At 39.7% G+C, this 12,448-nt stretch overlaps 1 protein-coding gene across 2 annotated transcripts; it reads right to left on the bottom strand.

Moving 5' to 3' along the window:
- cfap100 (cilia and flagella associated protein 100) lies at positions 1 to 7,923 on the bottom strand. 2 transcript variants are annotated; one of them, XR_007963793.1, is made up of 16 exons: positions 7,779 to 7,923; positions 6,997 to 7,139; positions 6,856 to 6,927; positions 6,664 to 6,761; positions 6,371 to 6,593; positions 6,215 to 6,279; positions 5,674 to 5,837; positions 5,454 to 5,534; positions 5,192 to 5,352; positions 5,015 to 5,072; positions 4,866 to 4,911; positions 4,646 to 4,800; positions 3,000 to 3,129; positions 1,789 to 2,002; positions 1,547 to 1,640; positions 1 to 308 (listed from the first exon to the last, which is right to left on the bottom strand). XR_007963793.1 is itself a non-coding variant. In XM_052074888.1 (16 exons), exons 2-16 carry the CDS (start codon positions 7,013 to 7,015, stop codon positions 180 to 182), a joined length of 1,698 nt encoding a protein of 565 aa, XP_051930848.1. In that variant the 5' UTR covers positions 7,016 to 7,139; positions 7,779 to 7,923; the 3' UTR covers positions 1 to 179. The 2 variants fall into 2 exon arrangements, 1 of the variants encoding a protein (XP_051930848.1); XM_052074888.1 differs by having other exon boundaries at positions 1,800 to 2,002.
- Positions 7,924 to 12,448: the final 4,525 nt, after the last annotated feature.

Below are 12,448 nucleotides of genomic sequence, written 5' to 3'. Positions count from 1 at the left end.
CACACACACACACACACACACACACACACACACACACACACACACACACACACACACCCACACACACACAACAATGAGACTCGGATAGTGTGCTGCAAGATTAAGCTGCATGTATTTTTACTAATGCTCAGTATTTTTTTCCAGTCAAATCAGGCATTGCACAGTTTCTGTTTTGTTCTTCAGTCAATACCATCTGAAGGTGTGAAGAAGTAGTCATTCAAGCCATCATCAGTTGGAGCACCTTGCACTTTTTGGACTGTGACCTTCTGAGCAGTAGGGATGCATCTGGGCATTAGTTTACGTCCATTCTGAAAGAGAAGAGCTCAGTTTTAACTTAAATTATGTCTTATTCTCAGAAACAATGGTCTTATGAAATCTCACTTATTGAGCATTTCAAGCAACATTTACCATCTGATATTGTCAGTCGTGGGCCTTGCATTTGATGCCTGGGCTTTCGATGGGGATTTACCTGACTTAATCCACCTCCTTATACAACCACTATCTCATTGCATTGATAGAAACCTAATATTATAGAAGACACCGCATGCAACGTTCCCACGTATCCATCTTCTGTAGCCGTTCAGAATCAAATAATTATACAGTACAATAACAAGACAAAACATACAGGAATTAAATAAAATATTTTATTCATCGGAAATGACGATTGTTCAATGTATTGATGTGTGCATATCACAATAGACAGGCATTTTTTGCTATTCAAACTTGGCTTGCTCCGACCAACCAATCAGTGGATAGAAATACTCTATGCTGATTTTGTTGTAGCAGGAAGCTAGAATTTGAATCTGATTGGTTGAAGAAAAATTCCCAATGCCACCGTAGTTTAATTTACATCAGCTGGAACTACTGATTCTGAGGGCCCCGGGCAGATTAGATTGACGTGGCAGCAGACAAATGCTTCATGCCTATCAACACAATGTACATGTATGTGAGGGGAAGGTATTGTTTTATCCAAATGGAGTTGCCATTCTTACATTCTACATTTTAAAATGTGTGACGTTAAATGTGCGTGACTCAGAACGTGCGTCTCTTGGATATTGTTACCCAATTCTTCAAAAAAGCGATTGAAAGAGCAGCCAGATCCATCCTCTCATTATTCCAATCACCCGTCAACTATTTGTTCTAACTAGCAATGGTAGGGTACTTCACTGTCGACGTGCAGCAGTGTACCTTAATCCATAGCAATCGGCACGTTAAGATTCTTTCATCATGTGTGAAATGTTCCCAAACTTTGCATGACCTCTGTCTTTTAGAACACTTTTTTTCCCACCTGGCTTACACTTATGGTATGTCTGCAGTAACTGTTGGTGTGGGAAATTGATCACCACAAAGTCCCGCGACATAGCGAATAATCCGCAATATAAGTAAAATGGAAAAAAAAAATCCAAGATTCACTGAGCCTGCAAAAAGTGAATTGCGATGTAGCAAAGGATGACTCCACAATAATTCCACTGACACAATATGTGTTAAGGTATAACTAGTGAAAAAGATTTAAAAAAAAAAGATGTATGGCAAAATTCTTACTTACTGTTTTCTTGGTGTCAGAAAGGGACCTCTCCAAGTACCTCTTCATCCTTTCTATTTGTTTCTCTCTTTGCAATCTCAACTTTTCTTCACGTTGCCTCAGAAAAACGTAATTGAACCCAAAAAACATGATTGTGTGTAATGTATTCAAGTCGTGACAATAACAAGTTGACTTATTGTAAATTTCTAGACTATATCCATATATCTATTTTGTTCAAGGCATGGCTGCAGATCAAGGTTACTTACAAAAGACATACCTGGTCCTCCTCTCGCTGTCTTTGATCTTTTGCATCGTTTCCAAACTTGCCTTGGGGATGTCCTCAAGACAGTGCAGCAGTAAAGACATCTGCTTCTCAATGCTGGCCAGCTTCTCCAAGGTACTATGGCTGCTCGACCCATCACCCACACAGCACCTGTACACTTCTGAGACCTTCTCCCCAAGCGCCCTCATCATGTCATCCTGCGACAAAGCGGGCAGATCCAAGAAATGTAACATTCCATTTATATTCTGCTCCACCCCCGCACCCCTTTGCCTTTTGCAAGCGTTTTTGGTTGTTAACTGTTCCCTGTGTGTACAGTGTCTTTTGTTGAGCTTTGTCGGTCTTGTAACCTTTGTTTCTGTCAATTTGTTCGGATTCTCCGTTTCTGTAGTCCAATGGTGTCCGGAACCTTCCGCAAACCCTGACACGAATTCCTTGAGCTTTAAGTCATTCTGCAGGAGATCCAGGCTCAGGGTCTGGAGTCTCCCAATTTCTGTCCAGTAAATACTGTTTGGTATTTCTCTGCCTGATAAAAACACAAAGATATGGGAGAGGCTGCCCAAGGATTGCCTGATGAAGGTGTGCTCGCGAATGAGGCTGCGGGTCACCAACAAAGGCCATCCAACCTGAGTGTGCCACTCACAATGGTGAGTCAGAGCTTTACAATTCGTAATGAAGCTCAGCGATGCATGGTAACAAGTATGAATTGGATTGACTGTGCAGAGGCATACATGTATAAAAAAATCACCATAGTCTAAATCAGGTCAAAAAGATGCTTTTTTACATTAAAAGAAAAACCCAGTAAAATATGTGCAATTGGACTTTGGTATGAAATCAGCAGGGAACTTGAAGAATTAAGGATCTAAAAAAAGTGTTTCGGTAGTTTTTTTTTTTAAGATTTTGATTTTTTTAAGGCCTTATGAACGAACATCTTGGACATAAAAAGAGCACAAAACTGAAAGACTGTCCAGAATACAGCATTGCATTAATACTCGTTTTCCTGGATGTAGAGTGAGCTGTACTAAACGAGGTCCTAGATGAAGCAAAAGACTTGTGAGAGCAATGAACTCAGTTTTGCCAAAAACATAGCGCTAAAATTAGTCAGAACAAAAGTTTTTTTCTGTTGTGGAGAAATGTCCCGTGATTTCTGACTCCACATCCCACAAAATGCGGCAAAAAATACTTCAATTTCCTCACCTCATCTTCTGTGTTCAGCAAGACATGGAGCTGAACCTTCTTTTTCAGCTTTGATGCTCTTGTTTTCTCTTCCTCAATTTGCTTGTTCATCTCGTCTATTTGCTGGGTCAGAAGCTCCTTCTCCTTTTCACTTAAAAAGGACATATTACATAAAATTGACTTTTAAGGTTGAAGTCAAGGCAAAAATGTTATTTACACCAATATGCTCTAGAAGCCCACACCAGCCTAAACACCCCTTAGCAGAAAGTAGTTTATTCAAGTATACTACTGTATAAGTAAACTTTTACTACTAAATTGGAGGCAGTATACTATATAAGTGTACTTTGAAAACACAGTATTATATTTTTATAAACTTCACATAAGTATGCTTGGCTTGTATACAGACAGAAAGAGTATACTCTTACTTTATTTACTTAATTTCTTCTGATTTAGGATGAAACGGTATACCTTATATACTTACATACGAGTATACTTCACACATACTACTTTTTTGTAAGGGATAGCATTCCCTTCATAGAATTATTAAGCAGCAAGAAGCACAAATTTTTATCCATGCACAAAAATGGGTGGATTTACTGCATAATTCATATTCCACAAATGCAATAACAATCAGAATACCATGTTTAGACTAGTGTGGCTACAGAACATGTTGTAAAGAATATTTGTGTCTTCATTTCGCCATTAAATATATACCGGCACACAAATAGTTGGATCTCTGGAATGCCTGCCCAGCAAGCAAAAGTGAAAATAAGCTACCATGTAAATCGTTTGCCATCTTCACATTTCTAAAAATGTGTGAATGAGCGAACTATTCTGCATTTTTGTGACAGTGGAGCTAATTTAATAATTATAAAAGAAAAACGCACAGTGTTTCTCAGCCAATGGTTTGGCAGATAAGCTGGCCAAAATTTCCACAATGTGTAAGTCGGGGGTGTCAAACTCATTTTTGTCGCGGGCCACTTTGGATTTACATCTTCCCTTGGTGGGCCGTTACAGCAGTGAAGCGAAATAAATGTTTATATATTATTACTTGTACACAACAAATTGATAGATTACCAGTTTTGAAATTAGTCCAATCAACTACCGGTACTGTATATTTTGTTCAATTATTGTTTGAGTGAGTGTTAACAGGGTAACAAAATTATTGTAAAAGCTCAAGTTTATTCGTTACACGTTACAATTTGACATTTCGGTACAGATTTTTAGCAAGCATCATGGAAGTTGACAAATGAACTGCTTTCGTGGGCCACATAAAATGATTTGGTGGGCCGGATGTAGCCCTCGGGTCTTGACTTTGACTTCTGAGGTGTAAGTGTCTGCTTTGAAGAAGTGTCGGAAGCAACATCATGTCCAAACCAAGAAGTACGTTATTGAAGTTGCAGTGTTAGCAGAGATTAGCGTTATCTAACAGTGCCTGTGTGGGTGGGGATATGGGTCCACTCGCTAGGGGTGGTAAAAATTCTGGATAGGTTTTGCAAGTAAGGAAATATATTTCTTAATTCTTGTATTTTGATTAAATAACGTGACAGAATTGATTTACAGACACCTGGAAGCTATTTTAAAATGTGAAATATCTTCTAAGATAAAGATAAGGCCGTAATCAATGGGAAGCTTTTTAGACCAATGACCAGAATGCTTATGCTTACGTCCTATTCCTGACTTCCTCCATAGACTGTGTGAGCTCCTCCAGTGTCTCCTCGGCCCTCGTAGAGTTCTTGATCAAGGATAAATTCTGCTCAGTTAGCTCTGTCATCAGCTCAATAAGTTGCTTGGGATCAGTGAAGTACAACTCCGGATTATCCTGCATGGATGCAACATTGTAAATGAGTAGAACAGTACACCACAGTTAATTTCAATAAAACTGACCTCAATTTCTGTACAGTCGCTATCTGCTTCATACTCTTTTGTAGTCCTAAAGAAAATATTTCGGAAAGAATGTTTATAAAAAAAAACAAAATAAAAATCACTTTTTTTTTAGAAGTAATGGTATGTGGAACACTGTGTGTGATGAAGACCTGGCGCTCTCTGCAGAGAACTGTTTGGGCTGGGCACCTGCAATGTTGCTTTCCTGTTCTGTGTGCACAATAGAACAACCCCCCCCCCCCCAAGCGCAATAAAGATGTTGCTGTAGTCACCTATTTAATTTGTCTTTTGGTCGCATCGTTGCGTATTGAGAGGTATTTTATTTTTACTTTGCTTGAAAGTTGAGTCCTCGTCAGGGTTCTTATCCAGATGGACATTGGTGAGAAGCTTTGCCCTCTGGGCCTCTTGCCACTCTGGAGGAGACAGCTGAAAGAGAAGCTCCCTGTATCTCTTGTACTCTTGGAGGATTTCTTCATAGTTGCCAACTTCACTAATCAGAGAAGACTCGATTTAGATGCATATATTTTCAGACTACCATAAACACACCGAGTTGTTGTTGTTGTTTTTTAATATACAGCAAAAAAGGGTAACCTTCTTATCGTTGCTATTTCAGAAGTCAACTTCTGGATCTCAGCCGTTTTCTCCTCTTTGGACTTAACCTCTCGTTCAAAACTGACAACAGAAACAACCTTCAGTCAGCAACAGTCAATTTCAGTTTGCCTGTAAAGGTTCAAGTGCATTTTAGGTTCATCCTGCAATTTCACCTAACCCGAACTTTTTGTGAATAGTCGTGTATCTTGATTGTTTTTACAATGTTTGGGCCTCCAAAGACTTCTTCTCATTCTCCCTCAGGAACGCCGCAAAGCTCTGATTGTCCTTCTCAATGACCTCCTCCAACTCCCTCAGGCGTCTCTCCTCTTTGGTGATAGCTTTGTTCATCTTGCAAATCTCCGATCTTTTTGTCATCAGCGATATCTGAGGAAAAGGGGAGGTGGGAGGGAGGATTGTTTAAGGTGACTGACTCCACATGACGGCAAAGTGAGGACAGTGAAATACACGTTTAATTCTTGAACAAATCTCGGTTTAAAATGTACAAATCATTCTGAAGTGTATTTATGCTGGGCAGCCGCTTCAATCGTAAATTTCCGCTATAATTGCGGCTGCACAGCAGTTCTCTGCACAGTCTGACACCCGTAAAGGCAAGAGTGGTGGCAGCGGAAGAGGCACTGAGGACGCGGCATTCGTCATCTCCGTGTCACCATTTTATCAATTTTGTTTTTTAAACAACATGCTATCATCGCTGCCACCGTAGCTCTTACCAAACTATAAGTGTACTTCTTGCACTTATTTACCTCCAACACTGCCTTCTGCCGCTCCATGGAGATTAAGTCATGTTTACATTCTCTCACTATGTTTGCTAGGAATAAATAAGACACATAAGTAAATGAATTCAAATGTGAGTTGTGAAGATGTAGTAAAGTTGTCATTTCTAATCGGTTTCCACTTACTTTGTTTCAACAAATTAGTCTTCAGCTGATGTCTTGCGGGTGTTTGTTTTGGGAGTGTTGGCTTCCTCTTGGCTTGCCTCAGCGTCTTCACTTTGTCTTTTTCCGGCTCCTCTTCGTCCTCCTCCTTCAGATGCCCGAAAAGCTCTTTCTTCTGCTCAGCCATCATTCGAGCAGAGTAATTTTTCTTCTCGTGAAGTGGGAGAGGCAGGAAGTTGTGCATCTCCTGTGCACGGAGAACAAGATAAGTAACAAGGTATAAAACTGAACAATTGCATGCACAAATAGACACACGCCTTTTGTCGGTCATCTTTTTCAACCGAACTTTGGAGAAGAATGCTTTTCCCATCTGGTAAGTTGAATGGCTCCTTCCTCACCCTTCTCCTCCTCACATCTACAGACATACAATACAGTGCAGAAAATATCTGGACAAACCTTTTTTGTATTTATTTTTCTGTGTGAACCACAAGACACATACACCAGTGTACCTGCTTTGCTGAATTTGGTGACACTGTTCTGTTCCGATAGGAGACTGTCTGAGGAAATCTCAGCAACTTTTGCTGTTGAAAAAAAAAATGCAATGTGCTTTTGTTGTGAATTCAATATTGAATGTTTTGCCCCAAACTTACTGGATTGTGACGATGGCATGTAGCCACAGATATTTCAAACTGATTATAATTTAGCAATATCGGCTATTGGTTGGCGACTGGTCCAGGGTGTACCCAGTCTCTCGCCCCAGGTCAGCTGGGATAGGGTCCAGTTCACCGGTGATCTAGTGAGGATAAGCAGTACAGAAAAAGGATGATTGAATAGTTTGTACAAGGCTAGAAATGAAACGGCATCAAACTAAGCTAAGGGCGTCTAATATTTTTGCAAACTGTTGTTAAATACTGCTTGCAAAATATCCCATTTTGATGCATTATTGCCCACTGGAGTTTGTGAAGAAAAAAAAATACATTATTGAATCCCACCAGGGGAACCTAGGGAATACAATGCATACATTGTTGTCATCAATAAGTTGTTTTGGAAAGACAGATTATTTTTATACAGCTTAAACATGATCAAAATAAATCTCAAGTTCAATAAACAGAATCCATGCAAATATTTGGGGGTTATGCTAATAATATTACTACCGTGACTGCTTCTTCTTCTACTACTACTACGACTAATAATAATTATTCAGATGGATGGAGTTGAACAAAATCTGTTACAAAAACAGAAAATGATTTGCATGAATCGGAAAAGATGCGCCTAATTTGACAGATGAAAAATGGATGATCAAGCAAACGTTTACGAAATCATCAACGCATTAAGTCTTGCGTTATCTTGGTCACATTTCGATTACACGTCACAACGCTCACACGGTTGAACACGGCGGCACAACATTGCTTCAAAATGATTTGAACCCAACCTGCTGTACGGTGAAGAAACTCCTTAACTTTTGCAACGAGAGAAAAATATCGGGAAAATCAGAAATTAGAAAACAAGCAAGGCTTCGGCGGGTTTCTGTGTACTGTTCTCATGGTAACTGTCTCCTGGGTTTTGCTGTTTATGTCACGTCCCGTGTTTGCCAGCAGGGGGCAGGCTTTTCCTGCCTACCGCCGACACACCTGTCACCCATCAAGGTCTGATTACACAGGCTTTATCTTTGTGCTCGGGCAGTTGACTTACTGCCGGAGTATTCAACGCCGTGCCAAATCTCTCGATTATTGCCCAAATCTATTCGTTGCCGTGTAGCCTTGTGACTGTGATTGCGCGTCGTTTAATCCACTATTGTCAATTCCTATTGTTACCAACTATATTCCTTGCCATTTTCTCGCAAGCGTTTTCTGTTACTTCCTTTTATTCCTGGTCCTGATTTTGACCAGCGTTTTCTGTTTGTTGCTCCCGGACGGGTATTTTGTGTTTGTATTAAAACTCATTTGTTCTCGGACCATCTTTTCTCTGTCTGCTATTTCGGGGATCCACCTCATTATCTTGTTGTGCACGAAGCAATCATTTTATCGCTTCGGGCACAACGTGACAGTTTAAATTCAATTCACTCATCTTCATAGGTAAATTACACGGCAGATAATTTAAAAATACATGTGTTTTACTTCATATATTTCAATTCTGCGGTGATTCTTACTGAAAAAGCAAGACATTTGAAATTAAAATGTAGCAGATTAATTTCTGTGTGCCAGCCAAATTAAGTGACCGCTAGATGGTGTTAAGGACTCGTACAAGCGGATTCATCTGGATGTAGACTAGTGGAATAAAATGTTTTTTTCTTCTTCACTGTACAAAAAACGCCTTCAACATTTTCTGTACTAACAATTGACGTAGATTAGGGATTTTACTAAAATATAATTGTGTTTTAATAAAATGAGAACTGTTCCAGATCTAGTTTGGTTAGAGTTCTCTGAGTCACAATTTTGGATATTGTGCATGAGTGGGTATACTTAGAACCCAACAGCGTCCTGTTGCTCCCACGCATCCACACATGACCCTGCACCTCTCATCTGAAAAAAAAAAGAGTCGCCCACACATTCCACTCGCTCGTAGGAAATCCCAGGTTAAAATAGCGCAAACTCACGGGGGACCGAGTTGGCCCTCAAAAGGTCATGTTGCATAAGGAGACAAGAATTTTGAGATCCACATTTGAAGGAAGACGTCTTACATTGAATTTAATAGAAAACCAAGCATTAGATTTAACATCAATAAGAGCTGTAGAAAATGGATGGATGGATGGAAATATTGCATCAATTGTCATGTATACAGCAGAAACATTGTGGTTATACCACCCGCTGACATGCATTTTGCAAGTTTCACACACACAGCTCATTAAAAAAAAAAGTTGCAAAAGTTTTACTGATTGATGGTTGTATTTGCTGACCTTCTGCCACGGCAACTAAAATTGAACCATAAATTTGCTTGAAATTATTTTTTTTCCCCCTCCCAATAATGTGACAGTCATTTTAAATGAATGCATTTTTCTTCTTGTTCCACATATATGTGAGAGTCTGTCATGTTCCTGCTTGCTTTTGGTTTCTGTTTCGGGTGGGAGTTAAAGGTGTTTTCCTTCACCTGTCATGTATTACCATCAGTGGACTACTTCAGGACTGCCGCACTGACAATTTACCATCGGATTATTTGCCTCGGTCGCCGTCCATGATTATTATCTAGATGGTCGAGTCTTTCTCATGCTGTTATGTCCATGCCGTGGTTTGTCTTGTGTTGTTGGTAGTGTTCTTGTTAATTTTGTGTTGCTCATTCTTTCTCACAATTGGATTTTCTTTTCTTTTCATGATTTCTTTGGATGTTACGTATTGACTTCTGGCTTTGTTCGTTAGGGGATCTGATTTGTACTTTGTCGCTTTTATGGATTTTTTTTTTCTCTGTTAGCATTTTTTTTCTTCTCTGTAAGATTATTTTCTTCTCGGTCTACATTTGTGGGGTCCACCTCTGTCCTGGATTATTCCGGAACTTTACGGAATCAAATGTAAACTGGCATTCATTCTGTCACTTGGCCTGATTGTATTGAGGCCTGTGTGACTTCACAATGAGGAGGAGGAGGAAGAGTAGGAGGAGGACGAGGAGAAGGAAAAAGGGGATTTGTCATGCAGTACCATTTTTTGTGAGGCTTTTTTAGATACAATTAATTGTGGCAGAGAATATGTTCTGAAAACCACTAGCAACACAGCTTTACCAGCTTTTTTACTTGCAATCCCTTTGTCAAGCATACGAATAATAATTAATCACCATAATAGTCTATAAAATGATGTCTAGCAAAGCTTTGAAATGTGATGAATATGCACAATTGATTAGAATTGGTAGCATACACTCATATGCCATTTAATTGAATGAATTATTGCATTGTGAGTTGGGAATTGGAACAACTGCTAAATATAGGGTGCTCAGACACTAATGCCTGGTAACACTGAATAACATCACGGGGAGCAACGTCAATTGTCAGTTTGACATGTACCAAAGAAACTGAAATTTGCATACCACCAACAAATACAGTGTTATGTTTATACCATAATTCACCATTATTTTGTTTTCATTTTTTAAAGTCTCCCATTCATTTTTCATTCTCTGTCAATTTATTCTGCTTTATTCAGCTTTTTCGGATTCACATGTTGTTGATACAAAAGAAAAAAAGTATTCACCGGGTAGAATCTTGTCAATAAAAACTCATTCACTCATGAGCCAGAAAGTTAAAGTTGACTAAACTTTTTAATTGAATTCTCCATTTGAAATGTGAGCAATGTGCCCTTCAGTCAGCGGACATAGCGCTGCATGTTATAAGGGGTCTGTCTGTGTCTGATGGCTTTCATCTCAACAGAATGAATCCCCACATCAAGTTTTTTCGAACGGACAGATGCGCTTGTCTGGAAGGGAGAAAATGTTGGGCAAGTAGGTGATAATTCAAGAGAAATGGGAGAAATGAGTGCAATGGGAAACATCCACGCACCATCGATAACTTTTGTTTTTTAACCACTTGGCATGTTAAGGGTCTTGTGTGAGGACCTATCGCAATGGACTTGCGGCGACGCGGGATACCACGGATTGGTCGCTGCTCTGTAGGATATCTACGAAGGAGATTCATGTTTTTAATCAACTTCAAAAAGGTTGAAATGAGGGGTTGATTTCCCTGCATTAGCTACCTTTATTGCCATGGAGACTGCAAGAAGTAGGGATCCACATCTTAGACGAGACCTCTAATGATGAAGGATAATGAGATCTTTCACCTTGGCCTACAAATTAACTTCATTAAACGCACTAATAAGACTAAATCCGGAACCATTCATTCTGGAAGGTCCTCATTGTTTGACAACTCTTTGATATTTGATTTTCAGTCTAAAAAGATAGTTTGATGTTTACAATGTGCCGTCAAACTGAGGACCTCAGGGGATACTATCATACGTGCCAAATGAACTGTCTCATGTATTCAATATTCATACTACCATGGCAATTTATTTTCCTCGAAATGTTGACAAAACCTGTTTTGGAGGAAAGCTTATCCAACGGATCAAACAGCGTCATCAGTTCAATCGAATAACTTTTTTTTTTGATTCACAAGCATCTTGTCCTTAAAGTACTCTATTTGAAAGAGGACTTTGACTGCCTGGAGATGTAAAAATAGACGAGGTTTTAATCAGATGACAATTGCAAGCAAGTCCTTACTGCTTGAAGTGCTTCACCACTCAAAGGACACACATAAAAAAAAAAAAACGCCATTTGGGTTGGACTCTTTTCAGCTGCCATTTTACTCCACCATGTGTTGTCTCATTTCCTTTTGCCCCTTTCCGCCAGTTAAGCAGCACATGTAACCTGGCAGTGCAACAATCACTTGAGTCACTGAGGAACATACCCCGATGTTGTTTATTCAGCACTCATGTGCTCGCGTCAAACCGACAGTGAGCTCAGGATCAGTGTTTCTTATTCCACAAACACAACATTAATCATGCATTTTCACATTCTGGTTCTGTTTGAGTTTAGTTCCCCTTTAAGGATCATTTGAGACACCACTATCTATAGCTGTGCACCTGCATTTTATTGACCAAACTCACCCAAAAGAGATATCGAATGGTGAGGCAAAGACTGCGTATGCCATAATACGATGAGGAGAAGACAGTCGTGCATCTGTGGCTGCTCGCTAAGTGGAATGTGAAATGGAAACCTCACCTGATAATGTGTTGATGATGGGTGCACAACTAGTTTAGTGGCTAATGCCCCAAGATCACAATGAAATTATCGTCATGATGTACCCAGGTAGAGATCATTTTAACAGTTGGGGGATGGTGCACGAATAGGGACCACGATGCTAATATAGTGCAAATCCGACCGTTGCGGTGTTTTCGAGCACCGGTAGTGACTACTGTATTTCCAAATGGGAATGTTCCAAATACTGTCCAACAATTTTGCTGTATAGCAGAGGTTCAACCTGACGAGCTGCAACTTATTTTCTCACAGTTATGGAAGGAAAAGTAGTCATGATTCATTAGCACCTTGAAAACACAAATGTCTGCAGGGAAAACATGTCTGTGCGCGAACAACATAATTGGGACAACTCGAGAACTCAGGCAGGGGATGAAG

Source organism: Hippocampus zosterae, chromosome 1 (genome assembly GCF_025434085.1).
Source record: "Hippocampus zosterae strain Florida chromosome 1, ASM2543408v3, whole genome shotgun sequence".
NCBI classification, from domain to species: domain Eukaryota; kingdom Metazoa; phylum Chordata; class Actinopteri; order Syngnathiformes; family Syngnathidae; genus Hippocampus; species Hippocampus zosterae.
The sequence above is the reverse complement of the archived record's forward strand: the minus strand, read 5'-3'. Positions and strand labels throughout refer to the sequence as shown.

What these genes read in the sequence shown, in the direction of transcription:
- cfap100 (XM_052074888.1), bottom strand. An exon ending in CACCAAATTCAGCAAAGCAG is followed by an intron (nt 6,762 to 6,855) that starts GTACACTGGTGT and finishes GTATGTCTGTAG; the next exon opens with ATGTGAGGAGGAGAAGGGTG. An exon ending in TTTCTGACACCAAGAAAACA is followed by an intron (nt 309 to 1,546) that starts GTAAGTAAGAAT and finishes CTTCTCTTTCAG; the next exon opens with AATGGACGTAAACTAATGCC.